Raw genomic sequence first — 17,556 nt, 5'->3', positions numbered from 1 at the left:
AGCCCTTCGAGTACTTGAAGATGGTGATCATATCACCTCTCAGTCATCTCCTCTCCAGGCTAAACATACCCAGCTCCTTCAACCTTTCCTCATAGGACTTGGTCTCCAGACCCTCACCATCTTCATTGTCCTCCTCTCAACAAGTTCCACCTTGTTTATGCCCTTCTTAAATTGCTGTGCCGAAAACTGAACACAATATTCTAGGTGAGGTCTAACCAGAGCAAAGTAAAGCGATACCATCACTTTGCATCATCTTGACACTATGCTTCTATTGATATAGTCAAATTTGCTTTTTTAGCTACCACATCACACTGCAGACTCATGTTCAATGTATGGTCTACTAAGACTCCTAGATCCTTTTCATACATAGTAGTGCCGTATTTGCTACCCCTCCCAATTTAACATCATCTGAGTCAGACCTCTGCTGCATAAACTACATTGCCCTTACCCGATGCTGTCTGCAGAGTCACTCCAGCAGGGATCTGGATAGGATAAGAAAGTCCTGAAGGAAGTGTCAGAATTGCACCGCCAGCCCTGGAAGAGGCCTAGAATGACCAGAGACCCATGAAGAACATTCATTTATATGCCAACAGCCATATGTAATTTGCACTTTTAAAAAACCTGGGGGAGGTTGATATAGCTCAGCACCCCAAAAAGTGAGCTGTAATTTGGAAGGTTGTCTCATCTCAGCCATGAACTCACAAGGTTGCCTCCCTCACACTGTTGTCTGTATCAATTCCATAACGGAATACAGTGCGATCCTATGCATTTCACTGCGCTAACCCTGCATAGGATTGCACTGGCATTCTCTCACTAGCAATAAGGGGTAATACTAGTTCACCTCATAGGGCTACTACAAAGATTACAAGGATAATGTGTCCAAATCACTTTGAACATTGAATCTACATCCTGCAATTCTGCAAAATGGAGTATATCTGACTAGATCCAGAATGCTGTAATAGGTGTCAAATTCATTTGTTACAAGGACCAGATCTAACATAAATGTCACTTTGTTGGACTGGGCCATGTGTGCCATAATATATGCCAGGTATGGGAGATATAAATTTTATAAAGGACACAGGGCAAACCCAATTAACAATATTATTTTTACTCAAAATACAAACATGCTAAAACATTAATACTCTTACAGTATTTCCTTACATTATCTTCCTGATGCCCAACCTCCCTTTTCTACTGCCCATTACTCATTAGCACTGGGACAGTAAATAAGAACATAATGCATAGACTGTCAGCTGGCAATAAAGGTAATGACCAGTGGCTCACGGGCTGAATAAAAGCCCAGGACAGGCTGGTTCCATCCCATGGACTGTATGCTTGACACCCCTGAGCTACAGTATCAGAAGAGAACTGGGCTAATCATTTTCACTTAGCCTAATATGCATCCTAATGTGGTTGTCAGGATAAATGGAGGAAATGAGACCCATGAATGTGTTGGCATATTCGCTGGTATGCTCTGGATTCTGTTTGTGAGGCTTAAGAATGTACAGCACACTGACTTGTGCTAACTATATACATTTATTTACAGATTTACAAGTTATAGTTGTTCTGGTATACACTAGTGAAAGTACTTCGCCAGACAATACATTCGTGAGCAGAGAATACACTGTACAAGCTCTTCTCAGTTATATACACCTAGATATATACAAGCACCAATCAGTGCACAGTGCTGAGTCATTCTGCATAAGCACCTCTGGACAGAACCGGTCTACACCTGCTAAGGGAAGCTGTCAGGAACTGTCATAGATCATGTGCATTAGATTCCAGCCTGAAGTCTTACTAGCAAGCATATGCTGATGGAATGTTGCCCTGAGCTCCTTGGTGGAAGGACAAAATCAAAATCTAAGAGCCAAACTGTGACTTCGAATGAGAGTTTGAGTGCTTGGGATTCCATTAGTTTCTGACCCTGCACTGCTGTGTATCACTGCTGCAGTCACATGTGCTACCATTCCATTGTAGTGTAGTTGTTAGGTGAGAGCCAGCATGGTGTAGTGGTTAAGAACAGCGGATTCTAATCTGTAGAACGAGGTTTGATTTCCCCACTTCTGCACATGAAGCCTGCTGGGTGACCTCGGGCCAATCACAGCTCTCAGAACTCTCTCAGCCCCACCTACCTCACAAGGTGCCTGTTGTGGAGAGAAAAAGGGAAGGTGATTGAAGGACCGAGTCACCCACTAGGCAAACTAGGCAATTGCCTAGAGCACTGGGAAGGGGGACACCAAATCAGGCTCCCCCCGCACCCAAGGCAATTGCCTGTTTGTTTCTCCCCCCCACCGCCACCGTCCGCCCCCTCCCTTCCCTAGCACAGCATGCGCCAGGCTACATCCCCCTGCCCAATCAGAGGAGCGACAAGGGTCGCAGTCGGCCCTAACCTCTTCAACAGGGCCCAAGCTGATTCTCAGTTGTTTGAAGAGCAGGCTGGAGGTGGAGTTTCGCCCCTCCCTCACTTCCGGAAGTCAGGGGCAGAGAAGCCTCCTTCAGACCACTCTTCAAATAACTTAGAATCAGCCCGGGCCCTGTCGAAGCAGGTAGAGCCAAGTCTCATTGCCTGCCCCCTCTGCACGATCAGAGGGGCACCGTGATGAGGCTTGGGCCGCTTCAACAGGGCCCAGGTTGATTCTAAGTTATTTGAAGATGCGCTGAAGGTGGCTTCTCCCCCCTCACTTCCGGAAGTGAGGGAGGGGTGAAACTCCCCCTCCAGCCTGTTCTTCAAACAACTTAGAATCAGCCAGGGCCCTGGCGAAATGGGTAGGGCTGACTCCGAGCCTTGTCACTCCTCTGATCACGCAGGCGGAGGAAGGGACGGAGCATGGCGCGGCACTGTGCTGGGGAAGGGAGGGGCAAGTGGTGGCAGGGGCGGAGCCAAGCCCTGTCATGCAGTGCGGCACTGCAAAAGGCAGGTGGGGGTGGTGGCAGGCAGGAAGCCTGCCTGGGTCGCTATGCGCCCTCTGGCCAGCACTGGGTGATTGTAAGCCTCTTTGAGACTCCTTAAGGTAGAGAAAAGTAGAGTATAAAAACCTTCTCATTTTCATTCCATGTTTCCTGGCCACAGGTTTTACAACTGTGCTATGAAAGTGGTTGAAGAAACAATAGCATGTAAGCATCACATCCACATGTTCAGCTGGTTATGATTCTGTCAGACATTCAGGTTATCAAGTGAACAGCACAAACATGTGGAACTCTGCCAGGAAGATGAACAAGTGGAGTCATGGCTACATGTTAAAGGACAGTTGGGCAATACTTGATGGAACACATGTACAGTATCATTTATATTTCGACTATGAGGCATACTAACAATACATTCTGCCTCTGTGCTGCTAGAAAAGGAGAAACAAAATACTAATAAAGGCAATATCTCTCAGGTTCCATCTACACATTACAAGTCCTCATGTTTGTTGGGGAAGAACACAAAGACTTTGCATTGCACACATTTTACAGGAGTTTTGTTCCTCCCAGATGCACACTGTTTTGTTCTTTTTTGTGAGCAAAGAAGATAGGGAGAAGCCAATTAAAACTCTCCAGCTACTGTTTTTGCATCTGCGATCTACTTCACAGAATTGCTGTTGCTTCTTGTTGTACAAACTGTATTACTTATGCTGCTACATGTAAGTTTCACAGTGGAGCCAACAGCTGCTCCACAGGGGATTTCAAGCACAAACTGACATTTTTTTCAGTTGTCAAATACTACCCCACTCCCAATAACACTTGTGCAGCTTGGCTTTGGAATGATGGAATACCTGCAGCCCCATGCGTACCCTTCTGTCCTTTACAGGACCTTGAAAGAGTCCTTCAGTTACTGAACAGCAGCCATCAAACGTATATCCCGAGTTACACTTCCAATACACTAATAAAAATGTCAAGCCAGCTCAGTGAAAGAATCATGCATCTGCCCAAGTATCACTCATTTTGGCCAGGCTTAGATGGCCTTGACATGCCCAGTACTGATGTCATATAATGTATTAGGTTGAAGGTTAAGAAACTGTAAATGGCACCCCACCCCACAACAAATAAGATAGAAGTGTGGACTCTCTTGATCATTAGCAATGTTGCAAGTAGTTTATATCCACAATATTAAGAAAGTTGGGGGAGTGGAGTCAACTTTTCTAACACAATAAGCACCTCTATCACCCACATAAAAGCATGAAATTCAAAAATGAATCCCAACTCAGTAGATATAATGTACAGAATCTCTTCAGAATATATAATTAATAGGGATAGGTCAGGAGTGAAGCTTGCAGGCATGTAAGTACGTGCAAAGTATGGAGGGTATGCACGAAGCTTCATGTATTCTATAACTCCATGGAGATGCTGTCCAAAAAGAGACACTAAGGGTGCGGTCACACGTCACATTAAAAGCGTGTGTGTAGCGCTCAAATCTGAACAGCTGAATATTAATTCGATGCAGAGCCATTCAGACGAGCATCCAAGAATGCGACTCATTCTGTTGTTGAGCATTCAGACATCCAATACTATCACGCTCATTTCTTGGAACATGCGTGATCAGGTGGTGATTTCTGGGAGGGGGGGGGTCCATTGAACATGCGCCCAACTGTTTGGAGGTGGGAAATCAAATGTTACTTCAGAGGGGGGGGGAGTTTCCAGAAATCCTCCACATTGAAAAAAAGATATTTTTTTTCCTGTTCTAAATAGTGGGGTAACATTTTCCCCCTCCGATCCTGTGTTGATTGGAGAAGCAGAAGCGTCACCGCAGATTCCCAGATGATCTGGCAATGCGCATGTCTGCTGGGGCTTTTTTTTTTTTTAAAAGGTGAGAGGCAGTATCGTGCATGAGCTGTCCAAACAGGAGAAAGCCAATCTTGTGCAGCTTTTTTGAAAAAGGACCGGACTTTCTGTGCTGTCAAATTAATGCGCCATTGAGGCGTAGCAAGCCGGGATGACCCTGGATGACGCTCGATTGCCAGGTGTGGATGTCTGAACGAACACATTTAATCCGTCAGCGAGACGGAGCTGTGTCACCACTAATGGTACGTCTGACAGCACCCTAACTGTATAATTCTAAAAAGGCTTACACAAAATGAAGCTCAACTGACTGCCGCAAGACTGTCAGTAAACATAAAGCAAGGGTTACTGCCTATCAGGCTTTTCACTCTCTGGGACCTGGTAGAACTTCTTCCTGTATAAGGTCTTTGTCAGAAGCCTGGCTTTGTACAGAGCCAGCCATATGTGTGCTGGAGTTCTGTGTTCAAAGATCCCAGTGATATTTTTAGAATTTAATTTTCAGGCACATGGCAGTTGAACAAGACTGAGGAAAAGGCATATGGGGAGAGGGAGCTTGTCCCCCCCCCCACCCAGCACTGTTCACAGACTTGAAACAGTCCTAGAGAGGTGATGTGTCCCCCCAAAATTTCAGTCCCCACATGATCGTTCCAATGAGGAAAAGAGTAGCTCCTCAGGGCCACTTTGGGTTGCAAAATGGTGCAGGAAAGAAAGGTTTAAAAACTCCTTCACCTGAATCAGCCCCATGCACCTGAAAATAAAGCTTTTTAAATTTCAAGGAGCACCTGACACAGAACCAGAGTGCATCTGGGTTTGGCTCTGACTGACCACCAGAGCCAGAGGCTTTTCCATAGAGGCATCTAAGCTCTGGAACTCCCTTCCTACAGAAGCTTTCCTGGCAATGATTTTACAAGTTTTAGGTACCAAGGTAAAAGAGATTTTCATTCTCCAAGGCCTTCTAGATACCTCTCCCTGTAAATCAGAGTCCTGTTAGGGCCCCATGTGGTAAAAGAAGAACCAGATTTACTCTTTCTTGTACAATTATAATTTAGCTCCCAGATTTTTATACAAATATTTTAATAAACTAAATGGGAGTTCAGCCAAAGTATCATAAAGGCCACTCTACCAGATCAGATGTTAAACTCTTTTACAAACTGCCCACCATGCTGTCTTTACTATTACTAGTGTTAACAGTGTTTGTTTCTTGATTATAACTGCTGTTTTGCAGAGGTATTAATACTGAAAATGGCTGAGCTGACAAAAAAGTTGCTAATGATGCCTGAGTTTTTTGTTGTTTTGTTTTTGCAATATATGACACAAAAATTATAAGGCAATATTGCACATACGTACCAGTTCCGCTGTAGTGGTGGTGGTAGTTGTAGTAACCTGTCGAATACCTCTGCCAGCAGCCACACCTAAACAAATATCATTAAATGTACTTCTGTACTCCTGTCAGGAAAATCAATACAGATCTTAGATGCCAATTGCCTCATTGTCCATAGGTGCCTATTTGGCACTGAAAAAAATCAAGAGACAAGATTGGTCGCTATTGGAGACATGACTTTTGAAGCAAGACAACAGCTCAAGTAAATTTTCTCTTGATGTATTTTTGTTGGCAGGATAATTAACACAATAACAGTGCACAACCTGATTAAAGAGTATATAAACATTTATTTATGAATTAACATACTTTACAGGAAAGAGGAGAGTCAGAGATAGGTTCCTAACTACATCTCTAGCTGAGAGAGGGTAAGACTGAGAGTGTGGCACTTCTGAGAAGAAGGGGGAAATTGTCCTGAGAGTAGCCATCTGGAACCAGACAAGGAGGAAGACGTTGACCTCACTATCCTTTATTGTCTTCTTGCTGCACCCTTCTCCTCTTCTTCTTTGTACACCAGACACTGCCTTTTCCAACAACTCTTTAATCATATGTGCATTACTTGTAGACTAGAACAGAGTAGGCAAGAGCTGGGGGGAGGGGACTCAATGTTTATCTGTGAAGATGGTATGCTAACAAACAGATGGAGGGGGGGGAGAGGGATTGTACTTAGCTAGCTACACTGGAAGCAAGCCAAGCCCAAGCCCTACAGAGAAGGGTAGAGGCTAAAGTGTGTCATCTGGACTTGTCTCAAGAAGTGTTCTGTCTATCAGGTACACTTATCCAGGATGTGACAGAAAGGGTAGGAAGACTCAGCAAGATTATTATCCCTTCTTGCTCATCCATGTGGAATAAATTATACTGTCCAGCACAGCCCAGAATGTATTAAGAGAGACTATGTGGCTCTGGGTAAAAAAGGTGAAGGACCTGGGAGCAGAGGTTGTGTTTTTGTTTTTTCTTCCTATCAAAGGCCGTGGCTCAGGAAGAAAACAAATACTGTAGATAAATTACTGGCTACATAGATGATGTAATCAGGAAAGGTTTTGTTTTTTGGACCATGGCTTATGCTTCCAAGATGCTCTTCTATCAGAAGATGGATTGCACCCCACAAGGGTATGAAAAACTGTGTTTGGTAAGAGCCTTGCAAACCTAATAAGGAGGGCTTTAAACTAAATCCTATGTGGGACTGAGACAAAAATTCAAAGCCTAGTATGATCCCAATAACTGGAGATAAGAAGACTAAAGATTTGCAGGAAATGGCACATATGTTAGCAGGAAACATTAACTTGCAAATACATACAGAAACGAAAACCTCAGGGCACATAAACCATGGATTCCCATGTCTCTACACTAATGTGCAGAGTATGGGAAACAAGCAGGAAGAACTAGAAGTCCTAATACAGGAAGGGGACTATGACCTAATAAGCATTGCTGAAATTTGATGGGATGACATTCACAATTCAAATATTAGGATTGAGGGGTACAACTTGTTTTAAAGGGACAAACTTTAACTTTAAATGCATCCTTCAAGTTGCTTTATTTCCACCTCTCCTCACTCCCCCTATTTGCCTGCCTACCTTTCTTGTCCTGCAGCTCTCAAAAATCTGACATTCATATCTCATAGCTCTCAAACATCTGACATTCTATGTAGCTCTTACATTAAGCAGGTTTGACCACCCCTGGGTTAGCAAGAGATGCTAAAAACAACACCTGGTTATTTTGTTATGATCAAAGTAAGAAAGGAGGAAGGATATGGTAGGGGGACAGGAAAGTGAAATTGTAACAGGTAATGAAAAGAGTACAGAACTGCTCATTCCTACTTTTCCTCAGTCTTCTCTTGAGAAGGAAATGGTGCTCAACATGGCAAAAAGAGAACCCATGATGAGGGAGGGGAGATGCAGCCTAGGATCAGTACAGGGGTAGTACATAAACATCTAGTTTCTTTCAATGAAACAAAGTCCTCCGGATCAGATGAACTGCATCCAAGGGTACTAAAAAAAAACCCTCATGGATACAATTTCTGAGCCTCTGTTCATTATTTTTGAGAATTCTTGGAAGTGCCAAAAGATTGGAGATGGGGGAAAGAAGGGGGGGGGAGGACCCAGATAACTACCAACCTGTCAGCTTGATGTCTATACCTGGAAAAGTTTAGAACAAATCATCAAACGGTTCTTGAGCATTTGGAAAGGATGGCTATGATCACTAAGAGCCAGCATGGGTCTCTCAAGAACAAGTCATGTCTGACTAACCTTATCTCTTTTTTGAGAAACTTACTCCTGGATCAAGAGAATGTTGTAGACATCATTTATCTTGATTTCAGTAAAGCTGTTGATAAAGTTTAACATAATATTCTTGTTGACAAGTTGGTAGAATGTGGTTTGGATTCTGTTACTGTTAGGTGTATCTGTAACTGGTCAACAAATTGCACCAGAGTCCCTGTTAATGGTTCCTCACCCTTTTAGAGAGGAGTGACAAAAGGAATGCCTCAGGAATCTGTTCTGGGACCTCTTTTGTTCAACTTCTTTATAAATGATTGGATGAAGGGATAAAGGGAATGCTTATTAAATATGCAAATGAAATTAAATTGGGAGGGCTTGCAAATACAATAAGAGACAGCAACAGGATACAGGACAGAAAGTTCTGCATTTAGGTAGGAAAAATCAAAAACATAATAATAGGATGGGTGAGACTTGTCTTGGCAGTAGTATGTGAGAAAATGCACTAGGGGTCTTAGTGAACCATGCACTGAACATGAGACAGCAGTGTGATGCAGTAGCTAAAAAGGCCAATGAGGTTTCAGCCCATATCATCAGAAGTATAGTGTCCAGATCTTGTGAAGTGATGTTATTGCTTTACTCTGCTCTGGTTAGACCTCACCTAGAATATTGTATTCAGTTTTGGCACCACAATTTAAGGAGGATACAGACAAGCTGGAACGTGTCCAGAGGAGGGCAACAAAGATGGTGAGGAATCTGGAGACCAATGCCTATGAGAAAAGGCTGAATCAACTCAGTATGTTTAGCCTGGAGAGGAGATGATTGAGAGATGATATGATAACCATCTTTAAGTACTTGAAGGACTGTCATATAGAGGATGGTACAGAGTTGTTTTCTGCTGCCCCAGAAGATTGGATCAGAACCAACAGGTTGAATTTAAATCGAAAGAGTTTTCTACTGAACATTAGGAAGAACATCCTTTCAACTACACACTAGGAAGAAGGTGTCCTCAGGTGGTAATGGGTTCTCCTTCTTTGGAGGTTTTCAAACAGAAGCTAGATGGCCATCTGACAGAAATGCTGATTCTGTGAATTTAGACAGATGAGAGGGAGAACAGGAAGGGTTGATAATCCCGGAGGTCCCTCCCAAGTCTGTGATTCTAAGTAGTACTGCCAGCACCTCAAATATTTGCTGGACTCAGCTGGTATCTGGAAGGCAACTGCCAGTACTTCAAAAGCTTGCCCTGGTAACTTGAGTGTCGAACCAGCCTTGTGTGCTGGGCAAAACAGTCAGTCATGACACTGTCTGGCATGCACACCAAGAATTGCCTACCCCTGGACTAAAACACCGTGTGTCAACTCATGACCAGGCAGACCTTGGTCCAAACCTCCACTCTGTCATGAAGTTCACTGGGTTATCTTGGACCAGATCTACTTTACAAGATTGTTGTAAGGATAAAAAGATGGGAGAGAGAAAGAATCAAAGATGCTACTCAAGATTTATTGGAAGAAGAATGAGATAAAAATAAAAAGCAGGTATTTTCATATGCAAGTCACCAGTAACAGAGTAACTGCGCAATTAATTTTCTTCTCTGTTGGTTGTGGATGGAAAGTCTTTGTTTTCTGCTAATAGGGAATGAACAGTACTGGCACTGAAGGAGTTAATACTCCTGTCATATTAGACTACCAGAAGGCCAAGGTTATTCTTATGGACACATACAGATAGCTCTTTTGTAGCAGTTTAATATCATAATCAGGGATGAGCATGACCTAGAAAAATTGAAGTCTGTCTCTGTTCATGGGGTCACATGAACAACAAACCTTCATAAAACTCCCTGTGGCCAGTAGAATGGAAGGGGAGGGGGGAGATCTTGCAAATGCCATTTAAAGAGAACCTTCCCTTTAAATGGTTTTTGCAAGCCATACTGCATGCAAGTGAAATCCAAGCAATGTGTTCACTTACTTCTTGGCCACTTGGATTTCCTTCATGTGTGGTCTGCAATACCCATTTAAAGGGAACACTTGGAAACAGGGCGGGGGGGGGGGGGGTAGCAAGAAGGATCACTGAAATGGCTTGTATCTATTTCAGCCTAACAAGTTGAAATGGATGTAAGCCATTTCAACTATCCTTCTTACTACCCCCTTCCCACCACAAAGCCCACAAACCTCAGAAACCATGTGGAGGGTCATGGATAGGGATGGGCATGAACCTCTAGTTCACGAACCAGCAATTTTCATCACAAAATTAGGTCCATGCCCATCCCTAATCATAACTATCACAGCTTCCCTAAAAGAATCCTGGGAATTGTAATTTTGTTAGGATGCTAAAAAAATTGCAAGAGAGCATTAGTCCACCAACCATTCACTGAACTACAGTTCCCAGGATTCACTAAGAAAAGAGAATTCAAAGTCCTTTATTATAGGTGCATCCAGGGAGCACTTATAATTCAAGAGCCAGCAATGCATACTAGTTTACAACTGGACCTGGGAGGCTTGGATTTCAAAATCTCTACTGGATACCCCTTCAGGTCCTACTCTGGGTTACACAACTAATGCAAATGGCTTTGTTCCCTGGCTCCCTATAGGACCCCAAATTTTATTTCAAGAAGCAGCAACTTTTAACTCTTAGCAGCAACCTTCAGTAAGCCCTGCCCCTGAAATGCAGCCCTATGCTGGTGCAAATATAGAACAGAGCTGGCCCACATTTCCAGACACTCCCCCCCATCCCAGAAAGGCTAAAATCATTCTCTGCTCCCAAAGCATCACTGCAAAAGACCAGCCATTGACCTGCTGACGTTTGTAGGGCTTGAGGAAAATTTTGAGGCAGATGCAGAGTGAACTGGGGTGAAAGGTGGCTGTGTCTGAAGAAGCCTTCTGTCGCTTTGGATTGCATCACTTTGGTTTCCCAGCGCTGCAAGAGAAGAAAGATATGGAAATAAATTGCCTAATTTTTATGTACACAGCAAGTCTGGCTGCCTCAGTTATCTTGAATGGGCCTCACTAGGGCTTATCAGTGTCACCTATCAGGAAGTTAGAGAGGGGCTTCATGTTTACTTAACTGGTAATTTACTTACCAAGTTGGGATCCAAGATACTAGCTCTTTGCACGAAGAAAGGAATTTTAAATTTGTACAAAGAGAGGGCACAACTACATAGAAGAAGACTACCATAGATTTATACCCCGCCCTTCTCTCTGAATCAGAGTGGCTTACAATCTCCTTTATCTTCTTCCCCGTAACAGACACCCTGTGAGGTAGGGGGGGCTGTGAGAGCTCTCACAGAAGCTGCCGTTTCAAGGACAGTTCTGCAAGAACCAGGGGTTGTTTTGTTTAAAAAAAAAAGTGGTGGAGCTCATCCAGGGATCGTTATGCAGCTGTACGTACTATTCAATGGATGAGGTGGGGAGGAGGAGGGGGAACCGTCAGAAAGGTTCAGGAGCTGCGCTCCTGTGAGCTCCTGCTGAATCCAAGGCTTGGCAAGAACTATGGCTGACTCAAGGCCATTCCAGCAGCTGCAAATGGAGGAGTGGGGAATCAAACTCAGTTCTCCTAGATAAAGAGTCCACAAAGTTAGCCACTACACCAAACTGGCTCTGTTGGCAGTTCTGTGTACAGAACTCCCAGTTTTTTCAAAGTTTACTTAGCAGATAGCATGGGGCTACATCTGGCTTGCAACCACAATGTGAGGGCTGTTAAGCCTCCCCCCCACCATCACTATTTTGCAGATCAAAAATTGTTATTTGCCCCTGAGGCCATTTTTTAGTTGGGGCAGGTTGAAAAGCCCCTTTCCTTCATGCTGTAGTCCTGATCCAAACTGGAATCCTGTGTACCTGATGAACTTACAACACTCGGAGATTCATACCCAGAATTCCCCAAATGTTAGGCCCCCAGTGTGCTGAGTTTTGATACATAATTAGCATCAAAACCTGGGGGATGCAGCAGCTGCTCTTGCTTCTGTATACATGTACAGACACACAAGTGGGAACCCAACAAGGACTTGTGGGAGGCATCTCATTTTCCCCTTCCCTCGCTATTTCTTCTTTCCTTTTCCTGAGAGCTCCCATAGCCTCCTCTCTTTTCCTGCTTCCTTCTCTCCTAGGGTTGCCAGCTTCCAGTTAGGGCCTGGAGAACTCCTGAAATCACAACAGATTTCCCAACTACAATGATCAGTGGGTTTCCACCTCTGCATTGGGAAATTCCTGAAGATTGGGGGTGGAGACTTGGGAGCACGAGGTTTGGAGAAGGAAGCGACCTCAGCAGGGTCTACTCTCCAAAGCAGTCATTTTCTCCAGGGGAACTGATCTCTGTCTTCTGGAGAGCAGCTGTACTTCTGGGCAATCTCCATCCCCCGCCCCCCCCCCCCCACCGGTCCAAAATCACCTAATCAGCTTTCACAGCAAGATGAAGATTTGAATCTGGGTCTCACAAACCCTGCTCTGAAGCTCTAACTTCTATGCCACACTGACTTTTATATGGCTGCTACTATTGAACAATAGTCAACGGCCAGGCCTAGTTGAATCATGCAAGTAGGGTGTATCAAGTCACAGGGTTGGAAGGGGCCATACAGGCCATCTGGTCCAGCCCCTGAAACCCAGCCTTGGAATACTGATGTTGCCAACAACAGGCATTGAATGAAGGAATCCATTGCTTAAAACTACATTGAATGAAGGAATCCATTGCTTAAAACTACAAAATATGTACACATATTTAAGCTTCACATTTTTCTGCAAACCTAGAGCTCAGATTTAAGAATCCAAAGATTATTGGCTATTAGTATATAGATCATAAGTCTCCAGTGACCTCCTTCAGCTGAAAGTGGAAAGCACCTAACAGTGAGCAAAGCATCCCTTCCTGGAAATAATCCCCATAAGGCTTGAACAACAGAAAATCTGTAGGGCTGCAATTGTGTGTATGGGGATTTCAACTACAAGTAGGTGAGCAGCTGATAACTGCCAACATCGCACTTTAAATTTTCTGCTCCTCACTATCACATATTGAAACGGATGTGTGTCGAGACTAGTTGTTAGACTCCTTCACTGTGACACAAAGAAGAGATCTCTAAATAAGGACTTTAAAGCAATGGCAAATGTCAGCATCTAACCATTCCTGGTAAGGTGCAAGTAAAGTGCAAGAGAGAGAGAGAGCACAGACAAGCATTCCAGACAGCCATTCTACAAACCCGCTTCAGCTCCTTCAGAACCTGTTCATCTACACCTTCTTCTGCAAAGACATCTCGGACGCCATCAATCACGTCGCCAATAACTGATTTGTAGAACTTAGGCTGTGCAACATATCAATTGCAAAAAAAATTACAAGGGGGTCTGAATGAACATTGTGATTTAGGGGGGAGAACACAGAATGTGGGAGTAAAATTTTGTTTCCCAAGAATGTTGGCTTTTCCCAAAAACCAAAACAAAAAAAGTAAGCAAGCTGCTACCCTTTAGGGATGTGAACATATGAAAAGTCAGACAAGGACTACTGAAATCTCAGAAGTTGAAAGAGTGGCTGAAGAGTGGCCTCTTTAACAACACTACTGCTACAGAAAAAAGTTAGTTTTAACCTTTAACATTAAACAGTAGTGATAATAAGACATATAAGACATATGCACATTTTAAGATAGATTCAGGTGGGTAGCCATGTTGGTCTGCAGCTGAGCAAAGTTTGAGTCCAGTGGCACATTTAAGGCCAACAAAGGTTAATTCTGAGTATAAGCTTTCATTTGCAAGAATGTGCATGAAAGCTTATACTGCTGGGCTCAAACTTTGTTCAACACATATTAAGAACAAGGCAAGTGCTACAAACTATACCTTTTCCCATTTTTCAGACAACTGTGGTTGTGTTGGTCTCCAGCTCTCTCAACAACTTTGAATGCATTTTAGATATGTTTCTACTCTGAATGTGTTTTAAACATAACCCTTTGGAGCCTTCCTTAGCACATAAGAAAGCTCATTTTTTAAAAAAGAAATTAAGAGACTTTTCTCCAATTATTTACTCTGAAAGCATCCTCAACTACTTTCAACAGCCATTGCCCACAAAACATCTCTTCAAATAAGAAAAGCTTTCAAACTGTGCTCTAGACAGGAGTTTTGTTTTTAATTCCATTGTAAGCAACATCAACAAATTAAAAGCTGGCAATATGCTAGAAAGTTGATGCTAAAGAGTGATGTCCTTTTGACTGAGAGAAGCTAAGGGCGTTTCTGTAGCAAGCATCTGAGTTGTGCTGTCACAAAATTAAAAATGCATATCAGATGCTTCTTTCACGGCATTTGATATTTAGAGCCAGCATGGCAAAAGAACCAGAGGTTGAAGTAGAAAGTCTTTATTTCACATCAGGCCACCACAAACTCACTAAGGTGGCTTTCAGAGAAACCTCTATGACTGAAATTACATATGCACTGTAAGTCAAAATGCAACAGACTCAGAAATCCAGGACAAGCACAGTTTCTTTAAAAATCAGTTTTTCACACATGCATATCTACAAAAGAATGAGCAGAGAAACATTTCAAATGGCATGTATAAATTCCACCTCTCCGCATTTAGCTTGCGGAATAGCAAGATTGTTAGAGACCATACATAGCAGGTGCTCTGAACACTCATGAAGTATATAACACATTTGCTAAGTATTAACTCTTTTCTGCTTTTGCTAACATTGTACACCTCAACCAGTAAGAGACCAGGAAAATAGCTTCAGAGCAATTGCTCACAGAACTTACATCCATCTCACTGCAAATATACAGCCCCCTCAAATGCTTTCTATCTGCAGCACCAGTATATCAAACTATGCTTTCTTTTTACATTTGACCGGAAGGGGGTGGGGGAGAGACTTGGGAGCTCATCCAAGGGCGACTCTCCCAGTTACTTCACAAAACCTTCAGCTCAGCCATGCCACTAGACAACAGAGGTCCCAGAAAGGCCACCGCAGAGCGGGCCACACAAACGCTGTGCCCCCCATCTAGTGGCAACACCTGCTGATGTGCAGAGACTTATTCTTAAGGGTCAGCCACAAGCCCTCCGCCCCTCCTCTCCTTCTCCAGGCTGGGCTCACTCCTCCTCTGTCCTCCCTCGGCCTGCTTCCCTCCCTCACCACAGGGTTGCCATGAGCCATCGCGACTCTCCCACCACCCCCTGCTCTCGAGGCTGCGCCTGCTTTCTGCGGCGTCCGCCGGCTTTTAAACCGCACTGCTCAACGCCCGTGCTCGCGCTCCCCCTGGCGGTTTCTGAGGCAACTGCCGAGCAAGTCGCCGCGTTCCTTTTGCTCCCCCCGTTGCTCTTCTCCTTGGGGAGGGGCTGCAGAGGGAATTCTCCGAGCAGGTGCAGAGTTCGCGCACGGGGGAGCGCGGACCCGACGTCCTGGGGGGTGGGCGTGGGGTACTACGGAGAAGGCAGAATGCAAACTATGGGGGAGGGCGTCCAATTTGCAGAATTCAGTAGTTCTGACCCTGCCTGGATTCCGGCTGCGGTTTAAAACGGAGAGAAACTGAAACAAATCCGCGGTACACCTGTCAACCTGGCTCAGCCCTGTCCCAAACTGACAGTCTACACTAGAATCATAGAAACCAACTCTATAAAATCATTTTGAGGACAGGGCTGAACTAGGATTAAAAGGTCTAGTGAGGAGGAATTGACCCTTAGGACGCCACCCTTCCTCGGCGGCGACAGCTACATGCGTCTTTGCTCCAGCCCGACTCCTATGCAGATTTAGTAAACCCCACTGAGTTTCAGGATCCTGAGTTCTCTAGCAGTTTCACACTAAACCTTTAATCCTGGTTTAACTTTGTCCCCATGCTGACATTCTACAGTAAAATCATATAGTTGGTTTCTTTGATTTTAGTGTAGAACGTCAGTGTGGGGACAGTTAAACCAGGATTAACGGTTTAGTGCAAAATTGGTTCAGGAGTGCACTCTTAACAGCAAGCCCTGATGTGCATTTTGTAGGAACAGCAAGTCCCGCTGTTTACCCCCAAGCATGCATGCTCTGAATTGCAGCTGAAGTCCAAATAGTTTACTTTACTCAGAGGTAAACCGCTGTGCTCAATGGGATTTACTCCCGGCTACAAGTGATGGGATTTCAATCTCCGGCCAGTGATTTTTCCCTGCTGCTACTGACCAGAGGGCACGGTGGAGTGTGAAGCTGTTGCTTTCTGCTGTCAATGAGTGTTGCCAACTTGGGCCTGGCCCTGCCTCTGTGCCTCTTAAAAGCCACATAGAAAAAGAAAATCTTGCCCGTGAAACTTTCCCCGGAGATTGGTGGTGGGAAGCAGTTCCAGCTTCCTAATTCCTTTCTGTTCAAATCCCATAGTCTTCTTCACTGTGTTTTTCTAGAATTCTGGATGTTTGGTCTGCAGTTTAGCTGATGTAAGTATGTGCAGGATTATGGCCCTTGCTTTCAAGCGTTATTGCAGGTGACTAGAGAGCCAAAAGGAAATGTTAACTTTATAGTTTCCCTTACCATCTCTAAGCCGTATGGGGGGCAATATTTATTTTCTCACTCCATTTATTTATAGCCTGTTTGTCTCACTGAGACTCAGCATAGTTTACAAACTATAAAAAACAATGCAGTCAGATGGCATAAGGCAGGAGTCTCCAGCCTTTTTGAGCCTGAGGGCACCTTTGGAATCTTGACACTGTGTAGTGATCACAGCTACTAAAGGACCGCCATAAAATGGCTTCTACAGGAAGTATAACCATAGAATTGGTAGGGACCTCCAGTGTTATCTAGTCCGACCCCCTGCACAATGCAGGAAATTCACAAATACCTCCTCCACGCACCTACATCCCCAGTGACCCTGCTCCATGCCCAGAAGATGGCAACAATCTCCAGGATCCCTTGCCAATCTGGCCTGGAGAACAATTTCTGACTGACTCCAGAGTGTCAATCAGCATATTCCTGAGTGTATAACCAGCCTTGAAATAGTTGCCCCTCATTTACCCTTCAAGTCACAAAATGAAGATCCTTGTGCTGTAGTGGCAGCTGCTGCTAAAGCAACAATTTAAAAAATTTGCACAGCCAATCAAAACTTCAGTGGCCAACCAGAAGATTTGCTTGGCAAAAGTGCCACCTGGCCCTGCCCACTTCCTAAAAACTCTTGATGGAGGCAAAAAAGATGCTCTGGGCACTATGTTGGAGACCCCAGGCATAAGACATTGCAGTGAATATGCAGCAGAACTAGAATTGCAGAATTAAAAAACAATGCAAACACAAATTCTCTG

The 17,556-nt window shown here is 44.1% G+C and overlaps 1 protein-coding gene across 2 annotated transcripts in view; it reads right to left on the bottom strand.

Moving 5' to 3' along the window:
- The window catches only part of GTF2A1L (general transcription factor IIA subunit 1 like), a 37,837-nt gene extending 22,263 nt beyond the window's left edge, over positions 1-15,574 (bottom strand). The window contains exons 1-5 of one of the 2 annotated variants that reach the window (XM_060248916.1): positions 15,431-15,574; positions 13,526-13,627; positions 11,136-11,259; positions 6,106-6,170; positions 449-545 (exon numbers count right to left, since the gene is read on the bottom strand). In XM_060248916.1, coding sequence (XP_060104899.1) covers positions 449-545; positions 6,106-6,170; positions 11,136-11,259; positions 13,526-13,627; positions 15,431-15,451 — 409 coding nt within the window. In that variant the 5' untranslated portion in view covers positions 15,452-15,574. The remainder of the gene's footprint in view (positions 1-448; positions 546-6,105; positions 6,171-11,135; positions 11,260-13,525; positions 13,628-15,430) is intronic. The other variant, XM_060248917.1, reaches the window with a different exon arrangement.
- Between the last annotated feature and the right edge of the window lie 1,982 nt (positions 15,575-17,556).

Source organism: Heteronotia binoei, chromosome 1, assembly GCF_032191835.1.
Source record: "Heteronotia binoei isolate CCM8104 ecotype False Entrance Well chromosome 1, APGP_CSIRO_Hbin_v1, whole genome shotgun sequence".
NCBI classification, from domain to species: domain Eukaryota; kingdom Metazoa; phylum Chordata; class Lepidosauria; order Squamata; family Gekkonidae; genus Heteronotia; species Heteronotia binoei.
The sequence above is the reverse complement of the archived record's forward strand: the minus strand, read 5'-3'. Positions and strand labels throughout refer to the sequence as shown.